Source organism: Mytilus edulis, chromosome 4 (genome assembly GCF_963676685.1).
Source record: "Mytilus edulis chromosome 4, xbMytEdul2.2, whole genome shotgun sequence".
In the NCBI taxonomy this organism is placed as follows: Eukaryota; Metazoa; Mollusca; class Bivalvia; order Mytilida; family Mytilidae; genus Mytilus; species Mytilus edulis.
Genome location: NC_092347.1, coordinates 83,752,831 through 83,768,523, shown reverse-complemented (window position 1 = coordinate 83,768,523; position 15,693 = coordinate 83,752,831). Strand labels below are relative to the sequence as shown.

General features: G+C 30.7%; 1 protein-coding gene across 1 annotated transcript; it reads right to left on the bottom strand.

Annotated features, from left to right (window-relative positions):
• Positions 1–2,440: 2,440 nt before the first annotated feature.
• LOC139520815 (homeobox protein Nkx-3.2-like) lies at positions 2,441–7,534 on the bottom strand. The gene is made up of 2 exons (XM_071313781.1): positions 7,165–7,534; positions 2,441–2,902 (listed from the first exon to the last, which is right to left on the bottom strand). Exons 1-2 carry the CDS (start codon positions 7,487–7,489, stop codon positions 2,508–2,510), a joined length of 720 nt encoding a protein of 239 aa, XP_071169882.1. The 5' UTR covers positions 7,490–7,534; the 3' UTR covers positions 2,441–2,507.
• Between the last annotated feature and the right edge of the window lie 8,159 nt (positions 7,535–15,693).

Here is a 15,693-nt window from a genome sequence, read left to right as displayed (position 1 = left end):
CAATAAAGTCATAACCCTTACAAAGTTGTCCCTTGAAGTACCACGCATTTTTCACTATTTATAAATTTTCTGAATCTATAACCTTTCAAGAATTATATAGGGAAATCAAAGCCATATAGAAATCTAAAATATGACCTTGACCTTTGACATTGACCTATATTTTCAAGTTATGATTCAATGATCTCAAATCAAAAGACCCTAGGTCTTTACAACTTACGGTTCATGAGATACCTATGCATACCGAAAATTAATATATTCAAGGGGAAATAACTCCTATAAGAGGTCACTGGATCGCTTCGGTTAAAATTAATTAAAGTTGCGAAATGTGGCAAGGAACATTTAAAAAAAAATATTTGCCGCTAACTCTTAGTTTATAAAGAGTAGCGATAACAATGGTTTTTGTAATTGGGGAGAAAACTCCTATTAGGTAAATAGTACACTTTGGTTCCCCTAATACAAGATATATTTTATCAAACCGATACTTGATACCAAAGATCATTTGGATATGTCGCGTATTTGATTTTTGACTGTAAAAACGGTCGATGAACACACGAATAACATTAAGGTATTTCCATTAAGAAAGGAAAGACCTAAATGGTAACAATAAGATACTTTGATAATTACAAAACTCTTCTAAAGCGGATGTTGAGTATATGTTAATAATAAAACAATCAGAATTTGATACAAGAAATAATTTTTTTTTTTTAAACTTACTACTTTCTTCCTTAAAATTTACTTTCTGACTTACTTATTTCGTTACATACCTATATACTGGTTAACTTACTTACTTACTTACTTATTACTAGCTAACTCACTGATCTACTTGCTTATTTAGTAACTGGCTAACTAACTTCCTACTTACTTACTAACTTAACTTACTGAATTACCTCTTTATTTACGTATCGTACCTACTTATTTAATCACGAACTAACTTAAGAGCAATTTAACTACTTAATTATATATCAAGTTACTGACTTACTTATTCACTTAATAAATGACTTATCATTTACTCACTCACTGATTTACTTCCTTATAAAATACTTTCTTATTTATTAAGTTTCTATCTTACTGACTAAGAACTTACTAATTATTCACTCACTACTTAATTACATATTTAATAACTGCCGGACTTACTCCCTAACTTACTTACCAAATACTTACAAACTAACTAACTTACTAACTTACCGTCACTATATGATTTACGCCCTTATAATTTACCTAATTGCCTATTTAACTACTGCCTTATATACTAAATTTTTCATTTTCCTCAAAATTTACGTACTTACTTATAAACTACTGGCCAACTAACTTAGAACTTACTAAAAGCTTGCTTACTCATTTACCTCATTACAATTTACTTACTTACAAGATAACTAACTTACTTTTCAAGAGCTTACTTACTTTTACTTATTCACTCACTCACTACTTACTTAACTAACTTAATCACGAATTACTTACTAAGTTAAATAACTTAGAAATCTAATCACAAACGTACTTACTTACTCGCTAACTTGCTTATTCATACATATTCATCGATTACTTACTTACTTATCTATTTTCAAAATTACTAACTAATTACTTCGAACTTACTTATTTATTACTTTCAACTAACTTATCGAGTAAGTGACTTACTTTCTCGCAAACTTACTGACTTACTATCCTACTAACTTACGCACAGCTGCCTATATACAGTACAGCTCTAAATAGCCTCCGTGTTTAACAAAACAAATTTGATAATAAATCTAACAGAGATTTCAAAAATCTTGCACCAACAACTTAACTCAAATAAACACCTAACAAAACCCAACATATTCTGAAATAACGAACTACGCTGACGAGATTCCTATCATAGGATCGGTAAATGAGCATTGGGGGTGGTGGGGGGTTAACTAGTCTTTCAAGTCTATCAAACAAATAAATTCACTGTTATAATACTACGTGGGATTTGAGAAATCAGGAAACAAATAATTAAAAACGATTTTAAAAAGATAAAGTATTTTTTATATTTGCACTATTGTTGCACAAATAATCTTAAGACTAGATTTATCGTAAATTGTTAAAGATCTACGATCAATTTTATTCGTAAGATTTGTTTATGAACCATAGACCAAATTATCTTATGACTAAAATTGTTGACAGTTTCCTCCAAAAATATATCTGTTCAATATTCATAATATAGACTTTTCGATACAAATGCTGCAATATCCAAAACAAATTTACATACATAGTATTTGGACATGCAGCAATTCCTTCAACCAACACCGTTAACTAAAGAGTAAGAAGTCGGGCGCATAATTTATAACGTACACCAATTCATATTTCTTTGATCAAACAAAATTCATAAACATAAAAAAAGCTAATGTTGTTTTTTTTCCATGCTCAATATCATAATTGTCATGCGAATACAATAAATATTACAATAAATTCAATTGCCTTTCAATTCACCATTAATTTATTGCTAACAAAATAAACAGCTATCAACAAAACAAACAAACAAACAATATAAATTACGTATAATAATAGTACTGAACATCAATTTGGTTTTGCATTGGTAGGGATGGGAACACGACAGGTCTCATTATGTCACAGTCCCCATAGAGTCTCTTCCCATCCTTTACCAAGAGAGTTACGGCACATTTCTTACCCGGATGTGGAACTGACTGGTCACAATGAAGCTGTCGACGTTTTGTTTTGTATCGTCTATTTTGGAACCATATTTTTATCTGAGTTTCTGTTAGTTTTAGACTTTTGGCCAAATCTGTTCTTTCAGGCCCCGATAAATACCGTTGATGACGGAAACGTCTTTCAAGTTCGAACACTTGTGCATGTGAAAACGCTGCACGTGACCTCTTCTTATGAGATTTGTCCACTTTCACATCGTTCGAATCTTCATTGTGCAGATCTGAAGGTAAAAGAGCACCATATTTATAAATATCATATATCAAAATGCAACTATATATTAGTCGGTTGTCTCTTTTTTTTATTTGATCTATAATGATATTTATCTCTTTAGTACAGTAAAACAAGTCAGAAGTTGATAGTGTTTCTCATTATACAGTGTGTTACTTTATAGTTGTTTTGTCTTTAGATTTACAAACTGTGCAGCGTTGACTTATATTTAGTTCGAAGCAGGTCATGTATATCACCAGAACACCACTTAAATTCATTAAGCATTTGATACATTTCATTTCAGTGACCTCTTTTAAAATTGAGAAAATAGCTTTTGATCGTGTGCTTTTATTCTATTGACTATGACTTGAATCTAAAAAAGAAGCATACTGATATGACTCGGACCTCATTTCTATACAAATATATCGGCGATGAATTTCAAGAATTTATTATTGGTCAAGAAGTTTATTCCCGTATCATGCGCAACGACTATAAGAGTATATGGGTCGGATGAAAACAAAACAAGTCCTTCGAAATTATGAACCGTATAAGTAAAAAGAACGGTAAGGTAGGATGCAAACGAAAGTTCTTTTAAAACTTAAAAGGAAAAGAAGACAGGCAGACAGGATGGTATTCCCTACTAGGTACCATGGATAGGAGTTTCAAACAAATGATATTGTTGACAACGTTATCGTTAGCCAAAGACTACAAACACACAAAGTATAAAACATATCAAAACAATAACAAAAAACACTTCTGGCGACTTTGTGGCTGGAACTAAGATAAGTCAGTATGACAAACAAGTAAATTATTACTACTGTTTTGTTTTGCTTTGTTCTTTTTTCCTTTTCTCACATAAAAGTAAGACAATCTTGCAGAACTACTTTTAGTCACTGTTTACCCCTAGTATAAATTCAAAGTAGCACAATAATAATTAAAAAAAATACATTTATTTTAATTTATTCATTCGTTGATCAAGGTCTTTATTCATTATACTACATTTCATTGGGCAGAATCAATTTGCGCCAATTGCAGTTTTGAAAAGGTATTAATTGCGCCACTCTCTTTTATTTTGATGGTATTAATTGCGCCAATAAATGAAATGGAATTGCGCCACATTTACCTGTTAATATGTTTTACCTAAATCAAGACAAGACAAGACAAATACTTTATTAAAGTCTCGCCACTTGTTACATATAAAATATACAGCTTTTTAAAATACAAGTTAACAAGAGCCACTCTATAAAGAGTTTTGAGAGACTATAAAACAATTTTTCTTAAAATTATAATGCAAATACAAGTCAACTGTCACGAGTATAAAATACATTTTCGCTTTATTAAAATTTCATAGCAGATTTTGGCAGTATAAAATACCATATTTTCATTTTTAAAAAGAAATATAATTTTTTCATTATCAGTGTCCAGAAATTAGAACGTCAATTTTTCAGAACTGCGTGTAAAAGAAAAGCAACCAATGTTTTGTCAGAGCCACCTTCAAAAATAATAAATTCAGAGATCTTCAAAATTGAAGAAGAGAATTTAGAAAAGAAAGATTTAAAATATGTGTGTCAGTCTGTGTATATAGAGAGAAGAAAACTGCGTCCGGCTTAATCTAAAAATCGAGCAGAATCGAGCAGAATTTCACAGAATATTGGATGATATTGGTATTGTTACTAACAAAGATGATGAGTTTGTATTGTGTAACGATCCAGCAAGCGGTATAATTATATAAGGATGCGAGGCTAATTTGAAATTTCAGTGTACAATGTCAGAGGAATTTTTTGCTGTTGGTACCTAGTCAATCATTTAGTTGTTATATATAAATAAAAAAATATAAAATTGGCGCAATTAGATGATTATTTTATTGGCGCAAATGATACCTATAGTTTTGAAAATTAGGTGGCGCAAAAGAGGTATTGGCGCAATTAAGTTGTGGCGCAAATGAGTTACTTTTTGGCGCAAAAAGATATCGCCCATTTCATTAAATGTTTAATTTTTATATTTGACACATTATCATTATCACTGCACCATTGCCTAATACCAGTTAACAATTTGAAAAATAAATGTTTGGATGACGAATTATGTGAAAACACTTAAGCGTGTGGGTATAAACGTAAGATAGGAATCAGCCCAACAAAAATCGTTCACAGACCTAGCAATCTAACTGCCATCAAGCCATCTCTCAGACCTTCAACAACGGAATGAAACAGAGATAACAACAACAATTAAAAAATAGAGAAAACTTTAAATGTTCTTACTAAATCGGCGTCGTATAAACACATGCACGTAAATGTGTGAAACTACATGTTGGAAAACACGCTCTAATGCTACACTTAGTCTAGCTCGTAGTAAAAATTGTGTAAATTTATTTATCAAAATAAAATACAATATTTAAATAATTGAAGCTGTAACACAAGAATGTGCAAAATAGAATAAATCATTTTTATTTTGAATAGTTGAATAAAATTATCTATAATGTTTTGTAGAAAAAAAATGATACACATATGTAATACAAAAACAAACAAGTTATTTTATTGAAATAAGTAGAAAATATTATTTGTTTTTGGCGATTTTTCCCAATTTCAAATTTTATAGAATTCTTTCTTATAATATTTGATTGTAATACTCGTGTTTTGTTGTTGTTGTTATGTCCTCATTTAATGTCTAATTATAAAGCGATGATATATTGAAATAGCATATACTATAAAAGGCTTGCAGTTTTTATAACGTTTAGATATAAGGCCATGAGTTAAATATGATTTAATAACTATACAGGGCAAATATCAGTCCTAGTTTATCTTCTTAAAGTAAGAGTGTCTCTCCATGCACAAGCACTATCATTTGGACATTTTTAAATTAAAATTCTTGATATTTTTTGTTATAACACGCTTGAACAATAAAAATGTAAAACTGAAACATTTTTTAAAACTTTATAAAATCTACTAAAAAAATAATTTACTGTAAAGTTGTAAGTTGCATATGCAAAGGAGCATGCGCGGTTTATCTCAAGCTCACATTTTAATCTCTCCGTTATTATTCGGGGATTTTAAGGGATTTTTTTTGTTACCTCGAATTGAATTTGAAATGTACCAAATTAATTCATTAAATTGTCCAATGCCTTGGAGAAATTAGTCTCAATATCTTAAAATAATTATGAATACATTTTTTGGGTTTCATATATCAAGGATTTTTCACTATACAAATTCCTTCATATATTTGATAATTAATTTTAACTTGCGCAAACAGACACCTGTGTACTATAAACTTCCAGACTGGTTTCTAACATAGGTCTATGAAAGTTATCCCCTTTACTATTTATTTGTGAACCCCCCTCCCCTCCACAAAAAACCCAAACAAATAAAAAAAAAACACTACAGAATGCTAAATATTGTAAAGACTATGGATAATAATCTACGAATCTTTTTTTGGCGCTTAAATTGTTTGAAGTTGAGGGTTATTTGCAGTGGTTTTAGACGATCAGCGTTCCAAGAAACAGATAATCTGTCCTTAGTTCAAATAATTTTAGTTGATTCTAACATAGATGCAATATAATTCTAACAACTAAATATTAACTATAGCATTATAAGAGACCATAGATGTAATGGGTATTACATCTAGGAAGAGACATATAATCGGGTTCAATAATAAAATAAACAAATGAACTTGAACATTGATTTCATATTTTAATATGTTTATTCCTTAATTCATGCACAGACTTGGTTTCATTTTTTTGAAGGAATAGAAACTCTTTTGATTAAAGACTAGTTTATTTTCTCCATTATTTAATTTATAATTTTATCACCATTTCACAATGTAATATGAAACTTTTTATAAGGTAGCCGGATCTCATTCTTCTATGATATTTTTAAGACGTAATAATTTAAAAAGAACAAAAACAAATTAACTTTTTTGCAATATTTATTTTATAACAGATTTGCTTTCCAAAATGTAGCTATCATTTATTTTTATAAAGTTATTTTTTTTCTATTGTAACCAAATTCATTTTGAAATCACTGCTAGTATTAATAAATGAACTAAAATATTCTAATATAACCTTACAAAATCTTGTAGAAAAAATATATGTATTTCGTTTCTAAATATTAGAAAGCACTTTCAGAATGAGATTTTTGTAATGTACTAAAAAGACTGTTCTGTGCTCACTTATAATTTGCAGTTTTCTTAACAGATAAAAATCGCACTGTCGTATTGTTTTCCAAATGAGACCTAAGTTCAATATGGATAAAAAAAAATATATGATTTTAGTATTACACTCACCGTCTTGTTCCAGATGTTGTATGTTTGAGTTATATATTTCAGGTTCAAGTTTCGGCACGGACAAATTAAGGACATTCTCTTGTCTGTGTTCTGTGTCTTCAGTTTCTACTGAGAATCTGGTACCCTGTCTAAAGTCTGTCGGTCTGGACACATCAGAGTCCTTGCATTCACTTCCTGTCACAGAATTGAAGCAAACATTCTCGGTTTCGCGACAGCAAATTTCAACTGAGTCTATACTATTGCACACTTTTCTATCTTCGTCATTTTTTGAAGTATTATGTCCGAGAATCCTATCAATTGAAAATTTCAAGGTACTTTTCTCCATCTGTTTTAATTAAGGTTGAAAGTTTGTTTTTAGACTGTTAAGTCATAGTTATCAAATATATTTATATATACAGATAACAGACATGAGTGTATTGACAATGCAGTTATGTTTTGATTTGATTTTAAAGAGAATATGATAATATGTGTAGCTCCTCCTACTCTTGTAATAGAAGAAACCAAACAATCATCTCATTTGTTACAAATTATGAATATTGCATTAGCTATGAATGTCTATGCACGTGCGCTAAACTAATATACAGCCGAAGGCGGACACGCGATTGGTGTAAATGTGAAAGCTCTTAAATATAAAATATTTACATTTGTTCTAATCTATTTTGTTATGTTTGATAGAGAGATAAGTGGTGTGAAACTAACTGTTTACACCATGTGAAGAGGATAAATTGTCATACACGAGGCGTGCTGTCTAATTTCTTAAGTTTTATCCACCTCCTTATTCCATTAATAATAATTACAAATAGAATTGGACCCCTAAAGACAAATACTTATTCCAGAAAATGGTCTTACTATTCGACCACACATGAGCTTAACTAGTTTCTGTTCAATTTCCAAGACAAAATATTAATGCATATTAGCATTTAACTGCATCTTAAAAGTAGTTTAAACTCTTTTTTTCTTACTTGTTCTCAACATGAATATTTGTGATATGAACATTTTAATGGAAATTGAGGGATTTGATTTTAAAAAGTTTTGAATTGAAAATCAAGTTAGTCATATGAATATATTTATTTGATTCAAAGTTCAAAACTGACAGCATTATTTTGCACTGAGTGGAGTGGACACAACGCCTGCATAAATATTACTGTTTTACCACTTTATATATGATGTTTAATATTTTAATTTTTCCATTGTGTATAATATTGTATTGTATTGTTTGTATATGCCTTCAACCCCTAGGGGTATAAATGTGCATTTCATAAAATAAATTATCAAGGTTTAGTCTTGTTACAGACACTTTTTATCACTAATTAAAAAAAGTCACAGTCAAAGAGAAACAAAATCAGAGTCGATGAGCTCAGAAATAAAAAAATCATTAAGTAGCAGAAAGTATCTTGTTGCAGATAAGTATTTGTGAGAATTCTGACATGTGGACGGCTACCATAAACGACCTCTGCTCTCACATGATAATATGTTTCCGGTATTATTGTCGCTTAACATTGATTAATCAATTAAATAAAAGGCAATCGAAACAATTAATAAAAATTATCAGTATTAATCATTTGATTAGAGTGTTGAATCTAAACAGTACACCTTTAAGCTGGTAAACAATCTGAATTAGGAAGCTCTTACTTTCCGTTCGATGGTGGTATTTTACCAGATGTAAACAATAAATTTCCGTATTTCCTCAGGTGGATAGAACTTGAAGTCATGAAAGAAGATAAAACCTATCTGGAAACGTGTTTAATAGGCGCAGAATGGAAGAAATATAGCTTCTGTCATACTTAGAGCAATTAGTGCACTCCGTTCAACAAATACTCAGAAAAAATATGACCAGACGGCAAAAACTCTTAGGGAGCGACCATTTCACTTTCAGGGAAAGGGGGTATGTTTTTCATTATTCTGATTCCCAATTTGATGAGAGACAAAAATATTCTGGTTAAGCAATTTAAATTCTCACCATACCTTATAGTGTTAAATTTTGAAAAAAATAATCTGATTTGTCGCGCAAAAAAACTAAATAAATTTGTTCGCGAAAAAAAATCTAAATGAGATAAAAAAACATACCCCCTTTTTGAAGTTAATGAATGCCCCCTTATGCAGACAACAGAAAATGTTGAGCACAATATCAATATTAACTTATTTCATTCTACATCTATGTAATATTTAATCTGCATGCACAACATATAAAACATAATAATGAAAAGATTTAGATGAAAGATAAATTGGTAAGAAAAAATATTGAAAATATTGAAAATACAGAAAACATAAAATTAAATTAAAACAAATAATAAAAGATACAAAATTTTTCAAAGGTACTGATAATTACAGAAGCAGTGAAATAAAATCCGCATATACAATTGAAAATCACTGACAATTCCAAAGCATGTAATACAAGTGCAAAATATCAATGAATTTGAAAAATATTAAAATCAAACTTAGCTCTGTGAAAAAACTTGTGTATTTACAATAAGGAGTTTTTGGGTAATATTTTTTAAGTAATATTTTTTTTACATTTTATTTTTAACCAATCAAGCCAGTCTCATTAGCCAAAATGTTGACAAAAAGGGGTACAAGAAACAAGAATGATTTGACCAGAAACATGTACATCCAGTTTATCAATTTTTTGCTTTTGAAATTTCTTAGATATGTATCTTTTTCAATCATTTATAACAAAGGAGTTGAAATAATATGCTTTTTGTTCTTAAAAAAAAATGGAAATTCTGAATTTACAAAATTAACAGCATGGTTAATTTCACACGAAAAGGCAACAATATTTTATAAAACTTTCTTATATATCAACACCTGCCTATAGTTTGTTTAAGTTTTTTTCCAATCATTTATAACAAAGGAGTTGAAATAATATGATTGATTGATTGTTGGTTGCTTAACGTCCCGAGTGGGAAATATTTCATGCATATTCAGGACGAAATAATATGCCTTTTGTTCTAAAAAAAAAAAGAAATTCTGAATTAACAAAATTAACAGCATGGTAATTCACAAGAAAAAGAATATTTTATAAAACTTTTCTTTATAGATCAGCAAATACAAATTAAAGAATACTCCAACACCTACCTATTGTTTGTTGGATTAGGCTTTTTTCAGATTGGTCCACTTCATCTTAAGTGAAAGTATTTAAAAACAAATTGTAATTGAGAAACCGTGATTTTTTTTTCGTGATAATAGATCAAAAAGAAATCATCAAAACTGAGCATTTTCAAGTGGTCGTAGCAAGATAAGAAGAGCACCTATTTACCAATTATTTGTTTATAGTCATTTAAATCCAAAAATAAGGTTAAGACAAAAAGTTTGATTCTAGAAATGTTTGACTCCTAAGAGGTGTACATCCTTAACTAAATTATCAACTGGGTGATATTATTGTATAGAGAATAATTATTAGAAATTAAAAAAGAGAATGTCAGAAAAATGCAACAATTTGTATCATTGACGATAAACGGCAAATACTTATATTTTCTTGTGCATTTCTTTATAGATCAGCAAATACAAATCATAGAATACTCCATCCCCTTTAAATAAAAATATGGACAGTTTAATATCAAGGGGGCTTCAAACTATTAAAATATAGAACTCGGATTAAACGAAATTATGAGTTCTGTATTTTAATTAGATTAAGGTGGGGTCTCTTGAATTCATTTCACAGGTGGCTAAAACATAATCAACAAAAGCTTCTATTTTCTTCTCGATTGGCATATCTTTATCAAATATTCAGCAAAGCAATAAGTTTTATTCTCTCTCTGTACATTGACTGTCTATAATGCATTTTAATTCATTTTTCTTCAGATTCTCACCTTTATGGTGAAATATCTCCGAACATATGATACTTTTTAAGCCAAAAAAAAAGAATAAATAAACATTAATCATTCATAATTATGATAGATATGTGTACAGGTTATATGACGCAAATGAGTTTCGAATATTGGCGCAATTGATATATGTATACATTTGGAAAACAAAATTTGGCGGAAATGATACCCCTGAAAAATAGTAAATGGTGCAAAAGGACTGCTGTTAAAATTCAAATTCCATTCCCCCTTTTTCCAATACTTCCCTAACTTGTTTTTTGATTCAGCAAAATATGAAGAAATAAATCGAGAAGGTGTATACTAAACTTTGGAAGTAATAGACGTATCGGGAATAAAGAGGAAACTTCGTTCGATGCAATAGTATAATAGAGGTATGACTGTAATTGATGATTTTTAAGCTTATTTGAAAATTATCTGCTGGGGTTTATATTAAGATTCAGAAGCAATTATTGGTAGTTTTTTTCTCTCCAAAAAGTGTTGAATTTAAATAAAATTTTATCTAAGAACTACTGCAATCGTATACTTTGTTTTAGCGCAAATGATGCTATAAGTATTTTGAAAAATAGTTGTGCAAATGAGTTGTTGTGCACAAATAGGATATGTGTTTGGCGCAATCGCATTTCTCTCGGGCGTATATATATATATACATGTATATACAACTCGTCTAAACATCAACCCAACAATGTTAGATCTGTAAATTTGCTTTCGCAAATTTTTAGGTTCTTCCCTCGCCGGGATTCGAACCCATGCTACTGTGATATCGTGACACCAAATCGCCTGCACTGCAGCCGTCCCGCTAGACCACACGACCACCTGGGCTCTCAAAAAAAGAGCTTTCGGTGGGCATGTGTTACCTTTCCACGTCAGTTTTAATCTAGCGGCGTACTACAGTACATGATATATAAGGCATGAAGATGTTATTGTTACAGATCAGCTAAATAACATCTTCATGCCTTATATATCATGTACTGTAGTACGCCGCTAGATTAAAACTGACGTGGAAAGGTAACACATGCCCACCGAAAGCTGTTTTTCGAGAGCCCAGGTGGTCGTGTGGTTTAGCGGGACGGCTGCAGTGCAGGCGATTTGGTGTCACGATATCACAGTAGCATGGGTTCGAATCCCGGCGAGGGAAGAACCTAAAAATTTGCGAAAGCAAATTTACAGATCTAACATTGTTGGGTTGATGTTTAGACGAGTTGTATATACATTATGTATACAGCCATGTATCACCATCATTGATGGCGATCCGATGGATACATCTGTTGTAGAGTTGTCACTGACTCAGACGTACTTATATATAAATTATGTACACAGCCATGTATCACCATCATTGATGGCGATCCGATGGATACATCTGTTGTAGAGTTGTCACTGACTCAGGTCTACAACAGATGTATCCATCGGATCGCCATCAATGATGGTGATACATGGCTGTATACATAATGTATATACAACTCGTCTAAACATCAACCCAACAATGTTAGATCTGTAAAGCCCAGGAGGTCGTGTGGTCTAGCGGGACGGCTGCAGTGCTGGCGATTTGGTGTCACGATATCACAGTAGCATGGGTTCGAATCCCGGCGAGGGAAGAACCAAAAATTTGCGAAAGCAAATTTACAGATCTAACATTGTTGGGTTGATGTTTAGACGAGTTGTATATATATGTGTATATATATATATAGCATTCAAAGCTTATTATTTATTCTACAATTCTATATTATTTGTTATATGAGATGAATGTTACAGAATTAGTAAATAATATATTTTTAAGTATCTGTAGTAATAAATAACAAAATAGAAAGAAAACGTTCACGTTACAAAAATCTGTTGACGTATATATCATTTTTACTTCGACAATACGAATTTAACATAGAAGTCTACTTCATGCGTTTAATCTGTCTGTTGACAATATCCTTCCAAACAACTACTGCTTTTTTCATAAATAGACTAAATTTCAATTGTTAATTGATAAGCAATTGCATTACGTTAGGCGACAAATATTTCATGCATTTTTAAAGTGTTGCTGTATGTATATATATTATTCCATGGTAAATATAAAAAAAAAGATGTGGTATGATTGCCAATGAGACATCTATGCCCATACTGGATAGTCAGCCATAAAAGGCCCGAAATGACAATGTAAAACAATTCAAACGAGAAAACTAATGGTATATTTTATGAACAGATGAACGAAAAACAAATATGTAATACATAAACATACGACAACCACTGAAATGTGTTTGTTTATATATTTGTTATTTTTTTTAGTGATTAGGATAATAACACAATATTGGCTGCTGTTGTTTTTTTTTTACGTTTTTAGTTATTTATATGTCTGTTTGTTTTGTTCACACATCGTTGTTAATATAATGGAATTTTATGCGATCGCTATACAAGTGAGAGGTTTGTAAAGGTTTATAAAACCAGGTTTAATCCACCATTTTTCTACACAAGAAATACCTGTACCAAGTCGGGAATGTTGTTCATACATTTTATGTGTTTGAGCTTTGTAATTTGCTATTTCATATGGACTTTCCGTTTTGAATTTTCCTCGGAGTTCCGAGTATTTTTGTGATTGAACTTTTTTCTGTAATTATGTGCATCATGTACAGCTTGAGTAATATGATACAAATAACTTTGTATGTATAACAGAATATAGTATTACTAAAGTTTATGGATTTGTTCCTTTTTTCTGATTCTTCATTTCCTATTTCTTCTATCTCCGATAATTGTGTGAACTTTTGAAGACCAAACTTTTTATAGCCTTAAAATGACAATTCAATATCATGTTTGTCTGTGATGTCCCCCCCCCCCTTCCCCCCGTTTTTGGGGTTGCATCAGAATTATAGTTATCTCGTATCGCATGAGGATGACACATATCAACTGAGGAGTTATGTTTGGGACTTGGTTTTAAGAAATGATGTCAAAGTAACATTATGAAAATATTTTTAGTAAGTTGAAATATATATTTATTTTTTACGTGAAATGTCTTGTAAGATATTTTATTTTTGTCCCGTTTTTTCAACATTTGCGTCTGGAAAGTTGAAATGTTTTAACTGAAGGGTTAATTTAAATAAATTATGAAAATTGTTAAAATTATATCAATAAAGGAAATTATTGCCAAGTTAAAACACTACCAGGGATAATCCATAATGATTTTTTTTAGTTATATGTTTCAGCACATGTATAATTAACCCAAACTTTAGCCTGGTAAACTTGTTGTCTCCTTGAAATATAAAACATATTAAAAATGATTTCCTGCTTAAGTCTTGTATTGATATAAAGTTAAAACCTTCTTGCTTCTCACTAGACATCACTCCAGTCCTGTCAGGTTTAATTCTTATATATGTGGATGAAAAATAAAAGTCCCCAAAACATTAACATGGCAGTAATTGCTTTTACAGCCTTTAAGGCTTTGATTTGTTTACAGAACAGTGTCCACATTGCACTTGCACTGCACTGTAATAATAGTAGAATTGAATGATGTGATATAAATAGATGAAAATTATACATACATGCAACCGTAATATTAATATAATATATAACAACAAACCAGTGTATTCTCTAGGACTATAATCATATTAGTATAATAGTCCAAGGTATACTGATTTGTATCACTACAATATGATAGTTATTGCGATGAGGTTCAATTTCCTATCTTATTCATCACCCAAGCACGAACGTGTATCAGAAAAAAATATCTCTGTAAATTAACCTCAGTTTCAGGTATAGAAATGTGATCTATTTCTGTGACATGTGCTTTGGACCATCCACAAGAACCTGCATTCATCCGATGTTCAGTACTTTAGTACTTTGATTAAATATTATTTTTAAATTCTAAACAAAATGTAAAAAAAACACCAATTAAGTATATGCTTTCAAACCATGAATCCCATTATAGGTGAGCTTAGGTGGAGTGGCATTCAGCGTATACGATTCCATAAATAACTGAAATGTTGGTGCATCGGTAAAATTGTACATGCGACGAAGATACAGAAAATTTGATACAATTGAAAGTTTATGTTCATTGCATGTTTAAAAACGAAATACTTCTCGTCTGTAATCAATTAAACAAACTTTCTGTTATAAGCATTATTCCGTGTGAAGCAATGGTAACCAATGCGAGTTTCACGGATGGTTTAAATGTTTATTTTGGACATTTCCCGAGTACTATTAGAACTGCATTTGCAAACATCAAATCCCAAAATGAACACAGTAGCAATTGAATCAGATATTGCAATTCATTTTGAAACTAACAGTGATGTATGTACTTTTGCTCCGTGTTGAAGGTTAATATGAAGATAACAGTAACAGTAACAGCCTTATTACAACAGTCAGAGAACCAACAAGAATGCGTATGTCGCGAATCTATCATTCGAAAGTATAAACGCCTATCGTTGAACAAACAAGAAAAAGGGAAGCTGGCTTATATTAATGACACAATGCCCCTTAGTCCTAATTAAGTTTGAAACAGCTACCATTGAAAGGAAAGAGGAACTCATTCAACTCGAATATTGATTTGTTCGATTTCTAACTTCACAAACCTGAATATGATTCATGATTTAAATATCATTATACCTTATAAGTTTTCGCATGGACTATGAAGGGTCGGGATATAAGGGTTTTATCAGCATGACTGTATCAATAAACATCTTGCTCAATATCAAGGAATTATGGGAGGTGAGAGGTCAACCTCCACAAC

Bases quoted from the DNA above. Each gene is read 5' to 3' on its own strand.
- LOC139520815 (XM_071313781.1), bottom strand. From the start codon at position 7,489: ATGGAGAAAAGTACCTTGAAATTTTCAATTGATAGGATTCTCGGACAT. The intron at 2,903-7,164 runs GTGAGTGTAATA...TTTTACCTTCAG, and splicing joins ACAACATCTGGAACAAGACG to ATCTGCACAATGAAGATTCG.